Source organism: Alexandromys fortis, unplaced genomic scaffold (genome assembly GCF_014885135.2).
Source record: "Alexandromys fortis isolate MF-2015 unplaced genomic scaffold, M_Fortis_MF-2015_v1.1 scaffold_283, whole genome shotgun sequence".
Lineage (NCBI taxonomy): Eukaryota > Metazoa > Chordata > Mammalia > Rodentia > Cricetidae > Alexandromys > Alexandromys fortis.
The window spans coordinates 724,792-741,579 of record NW_026068164.1 but is presented as its reverse complement, the minus strand read 5'-3'; the positions used below and the strand labels follow the sequence as shown (position 1 = coordinate 741,579).

The 16,788-nt window shown below is 45.7% G+C and overlaps 1 protein-coding gene across 9 annotated transcripts in view; it reads right to left on the bottom strand.

Annotated features, from left to right (window-relative positions):
* The window catches only part of LOC126491964 (protocadherin gamma-C4), a 182,201-nt gene that overhangs the window by 147,825 nt on the left and 17,588 nt on the right, over positions 1-16,788 (bottom strand). Inside the window, exon 2 of one of the 9 annotated variants that reach the window (XM_050127991.1) lies at positions 12,168-12,713. The exons of 4 other annotated variants lie outside the window; for them this stretch is intronic. In XM_050127991.1, coding sequence (XP_049983948.1) covers positions 12,168-12,713 — 546 coding nt within the window. Of the gene's footprint in view, positions 1-995; positions 3,553-5,955; positions 8,607-12,167; positions 16,741-16,788 lie in introns of those variants that run through there. 4 more of the 9 variants (XM_050127996.1, XM_050128003.1, XM_050128005.1 and 1 more) reach the window with 4 other exon arrangements.

The window sequence follows — 16,788 nt, the reverse complement described above, 5'->3', positions numbered from 1 at the left end:
GAAACAAGCCTAAGCCTGGACCAAGCATTCATAATAAGAAACTTCTCTGTGTCATTATTTGGGAGCTGGCTGGTGGGACAGAAAAAGACTCACTACAAATTGTCATTGTATAATTATAATTTAAAAAACAAACCCTTTCAAGGAAAGAGAAATAAACTTCAAGCAAAGAACAGTTGAATGTAATAAGGGGAGATTTAAGAAAATTCAGGTTGTGGTGTGTAAAATGGCTCAGTGGTGAAAGCACTGGGCACCACACCTGTCAACCTGAATTTGATCCCTTGGGCCCACAAAGTGGAAGGAGAGAAGTGATTCCCCACAGTTGTCTACCAACATAGAGATGCGCACAAAGTAAGTGAAGCAGAAGTTAACATGTTTTAAAATAGTCAGCCTAGACTCCCCATTAACATCACGAGAAAGGCAATGGAAGTAGAAATGTGTGTAATTTCCTTCTATTCACAAAGCAATTCTGCTCTTCAAATGTACATAGGAAAATAGCATTTAAAAATGGAATGGTTTAGAGGTATAAAACTAAGGCGCTCTCTTTCCTTTTTTTAGGATTTCTTTGTGTAGTCCTGGGTGTCCTGGAACTCACTCTGTAGACCAGACTGGCTTCGAACTCAACAGAGATCCACCTGCATCTGCCTCTCAAATGCTGGGATTAAAGGCGTGCACCACTACCCAACTAAATTTACGAATTCCCATCAAAGTCACTGCAGAATGAAGACTATGAAGGATGAATAATAGATAATTCTGGTTTGGGGTGTATATCAGTAATAGAGGACTCGCCTAATATACCCAAAGACATATTCAACTCTCGTAATCACAAAAATAATGTTATTAATCAACAAACTAATTTTTATGCAGCAAAAAGCAAGGGGATATTAATAAAGAAGTTCATATATTTGACACAACACACATACAACTGGAGACACTTTATGAAACCCTATGCCTGTGTTTTAGGATGGGAAGATTCATCACAGGAGTGACTCACTCACCTGAAGAAGACTGGAGTCTCCTTTTATTTCCAGCAAGTCTTGAGACACCAGGAGAGGATCGCTCTTCCCACAACTCTCCTGACTGATGAGCGTGTCTGCATAATTGGGCTGAGGGAAGATGAGGTGGCTCTTCCCCGAGTCTGCTGTGAGGGAGACCTCATGAGAATAGGTCTGTAGGAAAGCTTGCACACCATCCACACCCACAAAGTGCGACGTAGGCATGGATGACAACCCACTACCTGCAGCCCGAAGCAGGCGAGTGGCATGCCAGTGACGGAGCTTGTGTATCAGCAGCACAATGACAAAGGCTAAGAAGATGCACGAGACCACAGCCACAGCTACCACCAGGTACAGTGTGATGTCTGCATCTTCCCGGTCAATGTGAGTGTTAATGCTGCCCAGATCTGCCAGGATGTCTGGGATGTTGTCTGACACAGCTATGGTGAGTGTGACCGTGGCAGAGAGAGGAGGCTGGCCTTGGTCCTGCACAGACACCACTAGATTCTGCTTGAGAGCATCTCTGTCCAGCAGGGCACGCGCGGTGCGCACCTCACCTGTGTTCAGTCCTACTGAGAAGAGCCCTGGCTCGCTGGCCTTGAGCAGGCGGTAGGACAACCAGGCGTTCTGTCCTGAGTCTTTGTCCACCGCCACCACCTTCGTCACCAGGTAGCCAGGCTCTGCAGAACGAGGAGTCAGCTCCACTCCAGTGGATCCGTCTGTGGGGAGGGTGGGGTACAGGATCTCAGGAATGTTGTCATTCTGGTCCAGCACGAACAATCTCAGTGACACATTGCTGCTGAGTGGAGGAGTCCCGCTGTCCCTGGCTGTCACTAGCAGCTTCAGGTCTTGAAACTGCTCATAATCAAAGGAACGCAGCGCATAGAGGACACCCGTGTTAGAGTTGATGGAGACTTAGGAGGACAGGGGCGCCCCCTGGATAGTGTCCTCTGACAGAGAGTAGATTACCTGGGCATTCTCACCACTGTCTGGGTCCTGGGCTGTTATGGTCAAGATGGAAGCTCCCCTAGGGTTGTTTTCTGGGATGTAGGCAGCATAGGAGGCATGGGTGAAGGTGGGTGGGTTGTCGTTGATGTCCACCACCTGCAGTGAGACATAAGTCTCTGTAGACAGCGGTGGAGTTCCCTGGTCGGTGGCCGTTATTGTGATGTTATATTCAGAGACTTCTTCCCTGTCCAGGCTTCTGTGTATCAACAGCCGGTGATAATTTCCGTAGGTCTTTTCAAGCCTGAATGGAAGGTTATCTGGAATAGAGCAAGCGACAAGGCCATTCTCTCCAGAGTCACTGTCATGCACATTGAAAAGTGCAATCACGGTGCCTGGGGAGGAAGCTTCCTGGATAGAGCTGGTGAGAGAGGTGATGGTGACTTCTGGAGCATTGTCATTTGCATCCAGAACCGTCACCAGTACCTTACTTCTGGCTCGCAGACCAGGTCCATCATGGGCTTCTACATCAACGTCATAGAATCCAGAGTCCTCATAATCCAGCTCCCCCAACATTGTTATGTCCCCGCTCAGAGAATCCAACTGGAAGAGCTGGGATATTTTGTCTCTTACGTTCCGAAAAGAATAGGTCACTTCTCCGTTGGCTCCTTCATCTGGGTCAGTGGCTTTTATCGTAAGTAGCCGGGTGCCTACAGGCAAATTCTCCTTCACGCTAACGTGGTACTCTGGCTGAGTGAATACAGGAGCATTGTCATTGGTGTCTATCAGTGTTACTTGAATTGTGGCAGTACCGGAGCGAACCGGGTCGCCTCCATCGAAGGCGGTTAGAACCAGATGATGAACCGCTTCTTCCTCGCGATCTAAGGCCTTCTCCAGCACCAGCTCCGGGTACTTAATCCCATCCGCCCCATTTTGCACATCCAGGGAGAAGTGGTCATTCGAGCTGAGATGGTAACCCTGCAAGGCATTCACCCCTATATCCGGATCAAAGGCCTCAGGAAGAGGAAATCTTGTCCCAGGATTTTCATTTTCAGCGACTTTTATTTCCCTCTGCTGTGCTCCAAAGCTGGGGGCATTATCATTAACATCGATAATTTCCACTTCCACAGCAAGAATCCTCACTTTATCCTCTAGGAGAATCTCCAGATTTGCGGTACACTTCGGGGATCTGTCACAGAGCTCTTCCCTGTCGATCCTCCCTGCTGTCACCAAGCTGCCGCTTCTCGGGTTCAGAGCAAAGAGCTGGGTCTTACCTCTGGAGACGATGCGGACTCCGCGCTCCGCCAGCTTCCCAGGCTCCAGCCCCAGGTCCTTGGCTAGGTTGCCCACCACAGAGCCCCTTTCCAGCTCCTCTGGCACAGAGTACCGTAGCAGTTCCGCGCGGATGTCGCATAGGAATCCAAGGAAAATGCAGATCCATACTAGCCCCCTGCGGTCTGATCCGTAAGGAGCCGCCATTGCAGTCAGGTCGCAAAGAGTCCTGAGCTTGGGCGTTGAGTCTGTGCAAGCCTGAGGAGCCCCACAATCTTTGGGTTTCAGGATAATGTACTTGCACCTTTGGACGCTGGCGCTCCGGGGAGTTCAGATTGATGCTTTCCTTCAGACCAGAACCAGTCCTTTGTGTTCCGGAAATCTTGCTCTTATTAAATACCCGATTTTCACCCCAGAGTGGTGAACAGCGACACCCAGAGTACTAAACTGTTATTGCAACTAATTCTTGCTAAAACACCATCACACACTTTCCCCTTTCCTAATTTTTCTTTTCTAAAGGAGCATAAAGGCCAAAATCCTGTTGTTTAATTTGCAACAAAAATCCAGGAGTTATCCAAAGCTTCCTATATATCAAACTAAGTTAAGTTATGGCAGAGTAATATAGTAGTTTTTCTGGGAAGAGGTTGTTTCCCCTTTTTGGTTGCTGCATTGTTCATCTCCCTACATCACTTTCAGTACTTTGCACTGTATGAGGGCCACATCCATTCCTCTCAGGACAGCAGTGGAGAAAAGGGAACAGCGAAAAGACAGTGGCCTGCGGAGCCTGGAGGCCCAGCTCCAGTTACAACCTATGCAGAAACAAATTTCCTCCCATGACTTCGCCCTCTGGATTCTGGGGTAATTTTTCAATTCCATTGCAAGAAGGGTGTTGACTTCCCAGGAGGTAATCTTACCCCTGTAGAAATGGGTTTAGGGGAGAGATTCTAGGTGTGGGCTAAAACAGCCAACGCTGTTACAGGACATTCTTGGTCACACACGGTGTCACCACTGTCATATTCACAGGGCGCCATCAGTCTTTACAACAGCAGCCTCTCTTCTGTTGTTTCTTCGACACAGGGTTTCTCTGTGTAACAGCCAGGCTGGTCTCAAACTCACAGAGATCCGCCTGCCTCTGCCTTCCAATTCCCGGGATTAGAAACTTGTGCCACCACTGCCCATCCAACAGCTGCTTTCATAGACTACAGCATTTTCAATGTTTAATGAGTCAAGTGCAAATCAAACTCAAATGATGGGTAAACAAATATTAAAATAAACTGTAGCACCAAAGTAGAAAAGTTAAGCCGAAGACACTTCAGGCCAGTTGTGGTGGTGCATACCTTTAATCTCAGCACTCGGGAGGCAGAGGGAGGCAGGGGAATCTCTGTGAGTTCCAGTACAGCCATGGCTTTGCAGAGAGACTCTGTCTCAATCCACCCAACAGATATTTCAGGTTTTTTCTCATATAAGACACATCCAGTGGTCTCATTTTTACCATCACCAAGTCTATTATTTTTAATCACTGTTTTAAATTGCTTTATCACCGATTTCAGAAATAGCCCAAAGGAGCTATTTTAATAGTTTATTTCAATAGTCATGTACACATCACTATCATCACTTATGCCGCAGCTTTCTCTGGAAATCTAAGAAATTTTGAGACAAGTCAAAAAGTCTTCCACTATTTAAATTATTTCTTGCTTACCAACTAGCATGCACAAATGACTAAACTCTTAAGATGGCATAGAATCATATCATGCAGAATTAAAATATTTAGTCTTTGAAAGAGGAGGTTAAATGTGTTTTTTACAATCTTTAAAATATTATTACATGTTAAGGAGTTGGAGATTAAATTATGTCTTGGAAATAACTGAAAATAGGTATAAAATCTCAAAATGCTTGCAGATTTGACTCACAGAAGTTATTAAGGTAACAAGAAATATAAAAATGTTAAGATCATCACAGTCCTTGCTATGATGGTGACAAAATAGAATGAGCACAAAATAAATGATTTAAGAATAGTCAAAAGATCTATGGAGGGGTCGTCAAGATGGCTCAGGTGGTGAAGGTGGCAAGCCTGAGAATCTGAAGAGTTTAATCCGGCGTTCCATGAGTGAAAGTAGCAATACTGACTCCATATTGTCCTTTAACCTCCATATGCTGGCACATGTGTGCCTCACTCCCCACAAGTAAGTGTTAAAAAAGAAACTTGGGTGAGATTATAAGTAAGAATAATATTGACCCACAGTTAGTAATTCAGATACGAAAAATGGTAATATCTGATCCTTGCGGTAAGGCAAATAAGTGCTAACAAGCTTAACTATTGGAAGGTCGTGTCAAAGGGATGTGTTGCAATAAAAAATTGTTCAGGTGAGAAGATAAAGAAGATAAAGATGACCATGAACTTTAATCCAGGCAGAAAGAACTATCAATATGTTTATAAAGAGCTAAAAACCAGCCTCACAAATCAAGTAAGAAAGGGCACTAATATTATTAAGGATGCTGATCTATAGGAAACAGTCTCGAGCGAGATTTGCTAGTCACACAGAAACACCAACAGTAAAGACCGCAACTGGTAATCAGATCATTCCCAAGACGACTGGGCAACCAAGAACTAATCTGCATCCACAACACTTTTCCCAGTAAATTGCCCCAAACAATGAAAAAAAAAAGTGACCAAAATTGATTAATTTGTGCACGATCGAGAAGCGAATACAAGAAATAGTACTTAAATAGCTCTGTAGAAACTTACCCGAAGAGGAGAAGAGTCGTATGAGGTTTTGGGATTTTCATTATTGCCACTGACAACCACAGAAGGATCGTCACACAGGAGATCCTGAGGGGGAGCAATCTCTGGCGCCACGTGGAGAAAATTAAACCCCGCCGCAGTCGTGGAATGCGAGGCAACACACAGATTATAGGAATAGGGCAAAGTCCCCTCGCTGCAGTTGGGAGGAACCACAGGCTGAGATTTCCAGCTGAGACCAGGCTGAAAGCAGCCCCAGGCAGCTGAGCTAGAGGAGCATCGCAGACGCAGAGCAATAGCCAGAATCACCGCCAGGAGGAAGAGTACTGAGATCAGGGCCAAGGCCACCACCAGGTAAAACTGAAGCTCACTCTGGGGGTCCGATGGCAGAGGGTCATCGCTGAGGTCTGGCAGGACCTCCTGTAGGCTGTCAGCGAAGATCAAGTGCAGCGTGGCTGTCGCCGAGAGTGGTGGCTGCCCACCATCACGCACAGCGACCAGAAGGCGCTGTCGCGCAGAGTCTCTGTCACCCAAGGCTCGCGCTGTGCGCACCTCTCCAGTGCGCAGGCCCAGGCTGAAGAGTCCGGGATCACTGGCCTGCAGCACGTGGTACGACAGCCAGGCATTGTGTCCAGAGTCTGCGTCCACCGCCACCACTTTGGTGACCAGGTATCCGGGCTCCGCAGCGCGTGGCACCATATCAAAGAGCGCAGAGCCGTCAGGCTCGAGCGTGGGGTACAGCACGCGTGGTGCATTGTCGTTGAGGTCGCCTACCAGCACGCGCATGCTCACGTTGGCGCTGAGCGCAGGAGAGCCCTGGTCGCGGGCCTGCAATGTCAGCTGGAAGGAGCGCAGCTGCTCGTGGTCGAAGGCGCGCTGCGCGAACACCACTCCTCTGTCCTGGTTCACGGATACGAATGATAACAACGCCTTTGGGTCTAGATCACTGGCTATGATGGAATAGGAGACCTGACCATTGGATCCCAAATCCGGATCAGAGGCGCTGACTTGAGCGATGGAGGCTCCAGGTGGGTTGTTCTCAGCCACGTGAACCAAATAGGAGGCCTGGTGGAAAACGGGTGCATTGTCGTTGACGTCTGTGATGTGCACAGTAACACGTGTCTTGGATGAAAGGGACGGCTTGCCCCTGTCGGTAGCTGTGATAGTGACGTTGTACTCTGAGGTCTGCTCCCGGTTCAGGGCCCTGTCTATCACTAGCTTGTAATAATTCTTGGAGGTGGGTTGTAATTTGAAGGGGAGTTCTTCCTGAATATGGCACGTCACCAGACCATTTTGTCCAGAATCCTTATCTCGAACTTTAATGAGGGCTATTACTGTTCCAAGGACCGAGTCCTCTGGAACCTGGTTAGAAAAGGACATGAATGTCACCTCTGGGACGTTGTCATTCTCGTCAAGAATTTCAATCTGAACATTACAGTGAGCCGTGTGCACTCCTCCGTCCCTGGCTTCTACACCCAACATGTATCTGCTCTTTTCTTCAAAATCCAATGTACCATTAGTTGTGATAGCTCCAGTATTTGGATTGAGACTGAAGACGAGGTTAGCACTTGCTGGACCGTTTAGGAAGGCATAGGTGATCTCTCCGTTAACATTCTCATCTTGATCTGTGGCTGTCACTTGCAGGACGAAGGTTCCCAGGGGCATGTTTTCACGGAGGCTAGCTTTGTAAACGTCCTGACTGAACACTGGGGCATTATCATTGGCATCGGTGACTTTGATCCAGATCTGGGTTGTACTGCTCAGGGGTGGGTCTCCCCCGTCGATGGCGGTCAGGATTAAGTGGTGGGAGCTCTGATGTTCCCTGTCTAGAAGTTTTTCCAGCAGTAATTCTGGGTATTTATCTCCATCGGGACTTTCCTTCGTTGACAAGGAGAAGTGTGAGTTGGGGCTGAGAGTGTACATCTTCATTGAGTTGCTTCCCACATCTGCATCGCGTGCGGAGTCCAGAGGGAATTTTACCCCGGGTAAGGCTGACTCACAGATCTCCAGTTCAATGCTTTTCCCAAAGAAATGTGGCGCATTATCATTAATATCTTGGATGGCAACAATGACATGGAAAATATTCATCGGGTTTTCAGTGACCGATTCAAACTCTAGTGCACACTCAGCTTTCTTCCCGCAAATCTTCTCTCTGTCTATCCTTCCACTCACTAGCAAATCCCCACTCTCCGCACTAACGCTGAAATAATCCTCTGCACTAACTCTCAGGTTTCGAGCTGGCAATTCCTGGACACTGAGTCCCAGATCCTGGGCTAGGTTCCCCACAGGAGAGCCCTTGGCCAGCTCCTCCGGAATGGAGTAGCGGATCGGCTGGGAGATGGCGCCGCAGAACAAAGGCACCAGGAAGTGAAACAGTACCTGGTTTGCCATCGTTCCAACGCCTCTGGGGTTGCTCTGCCGTTCTGAGCGCGCAGGGAAGCTTCTTTTTGATTTTTTTTTCTTGGATTTTTAAAAAAGATAATCTGTGACCTGGATGTGGGTAGGATTTGTCAGGCGCTTGAAGGAGCCGGACGGACAGACGTTCTCATAGGTGCAGAAAAAGCAGACAAGCCCTGGCTGGACCCGGCTGAACAGGGAACCCCTCTCTTCTCTTTGGTCAACAGCGGCGCCTAGAGGTTGTCTTGTAAAACTGCGTATCGTGCAGCTATTAATCCTCAAAGCTCTTGTTTTGACTTTTAATTTGTTTGAAGGAACCAGGCATTTACATTTTCCTTTAGTTTTGACATTTTCTTGTTTATCATCATTTCATGAATGTTTTCGTCACTATACATTCATATTTTTCATTTCGCAAGGCGTGCTTTTTTTCCTTTTTCCAGTTTTGGAGAAAAATGCCATCAGTGACTTCACTCTATGGCACTATTAACTCAGGTCTGACTGTCGCATCCCAACAAGTGAGTGGATTTTTACCCTCATTATTTAGTGAACTCTGATCTTTACCTTTCTTCAAGTTTATTGAAGTAACTTCTTTACTTAGCATTTTAGTTTCTCTGTGTATTTTACCAATTCAACAAAACTTCTCAAAGATAGTCTTTGCAAGAGGAATGGCGTTTCCAGAGATATTTTAATGCATTGATAGTCTTTGCAAGCCATACTATTTCCAGCTAGTTATATCAGAGCCTGATAGCCTATTAAAGGTTGCAGTGTAGTATTTAGGCTTTTATGATGGTGAATCTTGCATAAAACATATTTATTTTATGAAACAAATTCTTTCTAAATATGAAGTACTCTATTAACCAAATTCTTACTTCAATCAGTTAAATGTCAGTAGTTAATAAAGCTATTGATTGCCAGTAACTTTTGGCGAGACATTGACAGTCTTTAAACACTTAATTTTATTATTTCCAATTTATCTTATTTCTTTATTTTGTGTTTTGGTGTATGTGTATATGCATGTGCACTCACGTGGAGGTCATAGGACACACTGGAGCCGGTTTCTTCCTCCCATCATGTGTGCCAGGGACAGAACTCAGCTTGCCAGACTTGGAAGCGAGAGCCCTTACTCCTGAGCCATCTCACTGGGCCCAAGCACTCCCTTTTAGAACTTGCTCCTGGACTTAGGGAACTCCAAAGCAAATCTCTTTATTTCTAATGCAAAAACAAATCAGACGACAATGGCTTAAATGCATCTCTTAAGTTTCATCCATTAGAACCCCAATCTCCCAACCCATGGTGTAACGATGTCTGGAGGCAGGATCTTTAGGACATGTTTGGGCCAGGAAGGCTTTGCCTTCATTGGTGAATCAGTGTTTGGATGTTGGATTATCATGTAGCTGGCTCTGTTATAAAATAGCAGTCTCTGAGATATTTGCTTTGTTTTTATCATATGATGCCCGACATGTGATGCCCCGTGTCATGTGACGACTCTGAAGGAAAAGCCCCAAGCAGACACTGAGCAGATGAGAACGCCATGTTCTTGTTCTCAGCACCCAATAACCAGATAAGTGAATCTTTATTTTAAAGATAAATTTCCAAGTCTCAAGTATTTTCTTAGAACAGCAAAAGTCAATGGGAAGTTATCAGCTCACGGGTTTATTTCACCGTTCTGAAGTTCTCAATCATCTCCAGTAGAAATAGATCATATTTCCCCAAGATTTCCTTTTTCTTGTTTTCTCTGCTTCCTGTATTTACATTCCTTTCCACAAGATTCCACCATATATATAAATCTTTAATGTAATATAGTTTTATATGAAGAAGATATTGTCTTCAGGATCTATTGACTCACACATTTCAATGTTATAGTTTCTAACATATTAAGGGAAAATTCGTCCCTTTGAGATGCAATGAAATACATTTAGGCTTATTTTTGGATAACCCTCTCTTATAGCTACAGTAGTAAAATAATTTCACAGATTTGAGAATGGACCCACAACTTCTGACTAAGGAAAGTTCTAGAACATACACAGGATTCCTATTTCATTGCTGAGATAGATGGTCTAGGGATCTCTTTTAGAGTCAGAGAAATATTTTCCTCCTGTTTTGAAATAATATTTTTTGTGTTGGCATAGATCCATTGTAAATGAAACTGGATTTCACAGGACATTTTTATACAAATATATATTGTGCATTGGGCATACGCCCCTCTACCCACCATTGCCTCCTTTTTCTCTCCCTTTCCCTCCTGTTAGTCCTGCTTTCCCCAACAGTCTCACTTTTACTCACATAACACACACACATTCACACACACACACTCACACACTCAAACACACACACACACTCTCTCACACACACATATCATTTTATGTATCTATATAAAACTTAGTGTCCACAAATGAGAGAAGTCATAGTATCTGTGTTTCTGAGATTGACTTAACTTGCTTAATATTAACTGATACAACTTAACTATCTACAGTTGCATTCAGTTTCNACCAAGGATAAGAATTATTTTTCAGGACAGCAAGTCAGTATGATTTCCAGATCTGAGAAAAATGAAGTTTCAGTGAAGAGAAACCTGCTACCGCTACTTTTCCAGTTTGCTATCGGGTGCACAGTAAGCTCCCACGGAGCACGGAGCTACCTCCAGAGACTGCTGTTTGCAGCTAAGCGGAGACACCATGATATGAAACTCTGTAAGGAACGTATGTCCTAGGGATGGAGGCATGACTCAGTGGCAAAGCACAAGCAAAATGAGGTTTTGGTTTCAATATACACCACTTATGCACAAACATATATGGGTTTGAGATGTAGCTCACTGTGAGAGTGTCCGCCTATGGTATACAAGGCCATGGGTTTGATTCCTAACACTGAAAAAAATGCATATTTCTTGTTCTGTCTTTGAGACAGGGTCTCATTTTATAGTCTTGGCTCTCTTGGAGCTTGTTATGTAGATGAGGTTTGCTTAGAACTCACAGAGATTTGCCTGTCTCTGCCTCCCAAGTACAAGTGGTTAAAGGCGTGTGCCACCATGCCCAGATAAAATTTCTTCATTTAAACAGATATGGGTATGCAAACTCAGGAAAATAGGTAACTTCTCTGAAAATCTGAAGAAGAAATATTAAGATCAAGTGTGAGAATCACTGGGCAGTTGTGGCACACACCTTTAATTTCAGGACTCGGGAGGCAAAGGCAGGCAAATCTCTGTGAGTTCAAGGCCAGCCTGGTCTACTAGAGCTAGTTCCAGGAGGGCTCCAAAGCTACACAGAGAAACCCTGTCTCAAAAAACAAAACAAACAAAAAAGAAAAAGAATCGTCAACCAAGGTGTTTCATAATTCATACACAGATTCAACTATAAAGCAAGCCTTACATTCAAAGGAGGAAGAGTCTTCAATCAATAGAATCCAATGTATGCATTGCACACACACACACACATTATATAATGCATACATTGCAGTGCTGGGAACCCATCTCAAGGCCCAATGCATGCGAGGCAGGTAAAGTACCACTCATCACCAGCCCCAACCTTTCCCATGGATGGGAAAGATAAGAAACCAGTGCATTGCTAACAGTACTCTTTTGATGATTTAAATGTCACCATCAGCTATTAACCCATGATTTCCATTCATTCCACAATGATTTTAACTTCCCGTTCAGCCCACACGCATTCAAAGCTACCTGGTAATAGTTCACCTGGACTCACTTAAACTTCAGTACATCTTCAAGGAAAAGCGGGACTAAAACACACATATATTAAACACCCGGGGCAACTAAATAAATAGATAAATTTAGCAAAATAACATGAGCGTATTTAAGGAAAAGTTACCTGAGGGGTTTCTTCTCTTTTATCATCAAGTAGAGACTGGGGTGCTGAGAGGAAGTCAGTTTTCCCACAGCTCTCCTGGCTGATGAGAGTATCTGCATAGTTCGGCTGAGGGAAGATGATATGGCTTTTCCCCGAGTCTGCCGTGAGCGAGACTTCATGGGAATAGGTCTGCAGGAAAGCACGCACCCCGTCCACTCCCACAAACTGTGAGGCAGGCATGCCCCCTAACCCACCTCCTGAAGCCTGGAGCACGCGAGACACATGCCAGCGCCGCAGCCTCAGTGCTAGCAGCGCGATGACGAAGGCCAAGAAGACACAGGAGACCACAGCCACTGCCACCACCAGGTAGAGGGTCAGTTCTGAATCATCAGAGGTAGCAGGGGTCCTGATGCTGCCCAGGTCAGCCAGGACCTCAGGGATGTTGTCAGCCACTGCTATGGTGAGTGTGACAGTGGCCGAGAGAGGAGGCTGGCCGTGGTCCTGCACAGACACCACCAGGCTCTGCTTCAGAGCATCTCTGTCCAGCAGGGCCCGGGCAGTGCGCACCTCACCTGTGTGCAGCCCCACTGAGAAGAGCCCTGGCTCGCTGGCCTTGAGCAGGCGGTAGGACAGCCAGGCGTTCTGTCCTGAGTCTTTGTCCACTGCTACCACCTTAGTCACCAGGTAGCCAGGCTCTGCAGAGCGGGGAGCCAATTCCACACCAGTGGACCCGTCTGTGGGGAGGGCGGGGTACAGGATCTCAGGCACATTGTCATTCTGGTCCAGTACAAATAGGCTCAGTGTTACGTTGCTGCTGAGTGGAGGGTTCCCACTGTCACTGGCTGTCACCAGCAACTGCAGGTCTCTAAATTGCTCATAATCAAAGGAGCAAAGAGCATACAGGACACCAGTATTGGAGTTGACAGAGATGTAGGTTGAAAGTGGCACCCCCTGAAGTGTGTTGTCAGCCAATGAATAAGTAATTTCTGCATTCTTGTCAGTGTCTGGATCCTGTGCCGTAACGGAGAAGATGGAGGCTCCCCTAGGATTGTTTTCTGGAATATAGGCTGAGTAGGAGGCATGGGTGAAGGTAGGAGGGTTGTCGTTGATGTCCGACACAAGCAGAGTGATATGAGTTTCTGTGGACAGTGGTGGTTTCCCCCCATCGGTGGCTCGTAGACTGATATTATATTGAGACACCCGTTCACGGTCCAGAGATTCGGCTGTCACTAAGCGGTAGTATTGGTCTATTGATTTTTCTAGAGTAAAGGGCAGATTGCCTAGGACAAAAACTGTGACTTGTCCATTCTGGCCAGAATCTCGGTCATGTACGTTGATAAGAGCAATTTCTCTTCCAGCGGGGGCTTCTTCTGGGACTGAGCCTGTGAGAGAAGTGACTGACACTTCTGGCGCGTTGTCATTCACATCCAGAACCGTGAGGAGAACCTTGGCTCTTGAAAAAAGACCCGGCCCATCTTGTGCTTCAATTTTGATTTCGTAGAACACAGCATCCTCATAATCGAGACTTTTTAATATCGATATATCTCCAGTCACAGAATCGAGATGGAAAACCTGAGCAATTTTTCCAGGCATTTTATCCAAAATATAGGAGACTTGGGCATTGAATCCCTCATCGGGATCAGTGGCGTTCACTGTGATCAGCCGGGTGCCCACTGGCACATTTTCCGGAACACTGACATGGTACTCTGGCTTAGTAAACACGGGCGGGTTGTCATTTGCATCCACGACTATCACCTTGATGCACAGCTTGCCCGTGTGAACAGGGTCTCCACCATCAGAGGCAATGAGATCAAGCTGATGAACTGCCTTTTTCTCACGATCCAAGGCTCGCTCCAGCACTAGTTCTGGGTATTTGACGCCATCGGTGACACTGTTCACAGCTAAGGAGAAGTAGTCACTGGGGTTGAGCTTATAGTTCTGCAGGGAGTTCATGCCCACATCTGGGTCAAATGCAGTTTTAAGTGGAAATCGAGTTCCGGGATCTGTTAATTCACCAATTTTTATTTCCAATTCCTCTGTTGGAAAACTAGGCGCATTATCATTAATATCGCTGATATCGACTTCTACCTCAAATATTTTCAGCTTATCCTCCACAAGGATGTTAAAGCTCACGAGACAGGGCGCGCTCTGGGCGCACAGCTCCTCCCGGTCTATCCTGCCCGCGGTGACCAAGCTGCCGCTTCGCGGGTTCAGAGAGAAAAGCTGCGACCTACCTCTGGAGACGATGCGGACCCCGCGCTCCGCCAGCTCGCGAGGCTCCAGTCCCAGGTCCTTGGAGATGTTGCCCACGAAGGAGCCTTTGTCCAACTCCTCCGGCACCGAGTAGCGGATCTGCCTGAAGCCAGTTGCACACAGCGGCCCCAGGAGCGCGCATAGCAAAGCCAGGGCTCCGGCGGTTCCTGGTCCCAGGCGGATCATTTCCTTTCTTACTTGTTTCCCCCTGAATTCCCACGATGGGTCCTAGCCTTACACCCTCATGGAACTAAATCTTTCATGGGCTTAATTATTCACACACCACAGAGCTGGCTGATGCTGTGATGTGAGCTTGATAGCCGCTTCTGTCTTTTCAGACTGTTCTTGGCGTTTCTCTGCAGCAGGGAAATGGTGGACTGTGCGTCAGCGGCGCCTTTTCTTCTTGCATGGTCAACAGCGACACCCAGAGGCCTAATCAGTCACTGCACACTCCTAGGTAAACCCAAATAACCCTTTGCTCCTCGCTTCAGTCCTTTCCATTGGAGGCAAGGGAACGAGCACTGATTTCACATAACTGAAGTGATATTTGTTAAATTGTGTGGCTTCAAGTTATTTTTATTTGACATGCAGCACTCCAACCTTAACTCCACTAATATTGCTTCAACATCAGCCATATTTATGGATTATAATTCTTGAAGTTGGTCTTTGATATTCCGACATATTAGTTTTAATACTTTTCACTTAACTGATTCGTTAAGAGGACACACGATTGGATGTCAGACAATATGCCTTTTTTTAAAAAAAGATTTAATGTGGAATATGTAGCTCACCATTTCTGTCACAGAGTTTATGCGGATGAAAAATCACTTGGGGCTTACCGTGCGCTGAAATAACTATCACAGGGAGAGTGGCCGAGGGGGACGGGAAGGTCTCCAATCTGGCTGTGGGGTTTAGCGAAGGCCTTATTGAGAAGTGTGACAAGAGTGGACCAGGAGAAAGGCTTGGGTGTGGGAGAAATCACAGACCTCGGGCTGCTGGAGACATTCACCTTGCCCAGGTGCAGAGGTGTATGAGGACATTTTTTTAAAAACTACAGGTGATGCTGGTAAAGATAAGCTTGTGTTCCCCCAGAATCCCCTGTCCTCTATATTTTCTTCTTGTAGCACAGAGATAGAAACAAAGATAGGCGTGGCAGTACATGCTTTTAAGAGAGCATTAGAGAGGCAGGGGAGGGTGGATCTCTGTGAGTTTGAGGCCAGTCTGGTCTACATAGAGAGTTACAGGCCAGTGAGGGTTACACAGTAAGGTCTTGTCTCAAAATAAAACAAAACAAGTAGAAATATAACAAAAATGTCATTTCAATTATGATGCATTGCAGATTTATCCATAAGGTGTTTATTCTTAGGGGTTACTGCCTCAAAAGGAACTCTGTTTTTAATTTTCTTCTGTTTATACTTCATTATATACTTACATGTAAAGCTATTGTGACACTCTGTTCCAAAGTGAATTCTGAGTTTATCTCATAGATACTTATGCAGTACTAACAAACACATGGAATACATTGCCCCAAATGTTCTAGCAGACACTCTTGGATGTAATAAGGACCCCAAGCACAATAGAAGATGTGAATCTACCTAATACAAGTTTCAATTAGTGCATGGTTAATTTAATGAAAACAAGCTGATTCTTAGCATTGGCACACCCACTGTTAATAAGTGTATGATCAACACACTAAACCAACACAGGAGGAATGGAGAAGGAAAACCAAGTGTTTATAAACGGAAGGTTTTTGGCATCTGATGCAAAGGAAACTTGGGAAAAACAACAATTGTATGATATGGTCTCTGAATTCCTTCTATCGTCTCTGTGTATACCAAGGATAAGAATTATTTTTCAGGACAGCAAGTCAGTATGATTTCCAGATCTGAGAAAAATGAAGTTTCAGTGAAGAGAAACCTGCTACCGCTACTTTTCCAGTTTGCTATCGGGTGCACAGTAAGCTCCCACGGAGCACGGAGCTACCTCCAGAGACTGCTGTTTGCAGCTAAGCGGAGACACCATGATATGAAACTCTGTAAGGAACGTATGTCCTAGGGATGGAGGCATGACTCAGTGGCAAAGCACAAGCAAAATGAGGTTTTGGTTTCAATATACACCACTTATGCACAAACATATATGGGTTTGAGATGTAGCTCACTGTGAGAGTGTCCGCCTATGGTATACAAGGCCATGGGTTTGATTCCTAACACTGAAAAAAATGCTTATTTCTTGTTCTGTCTTTGAGACAGGGTCTCATTTTATAGTCTTGGCTCTCTTGGAGCTTGTTATGTAGATGAGGTTTGCTTAGAACTCACAGAGATTTGCCTGTCTCTGCCTCCCAAGTACAAGTGGTTAAAGGCGTGTGCCACCATGCCCAGATAAAATTTCT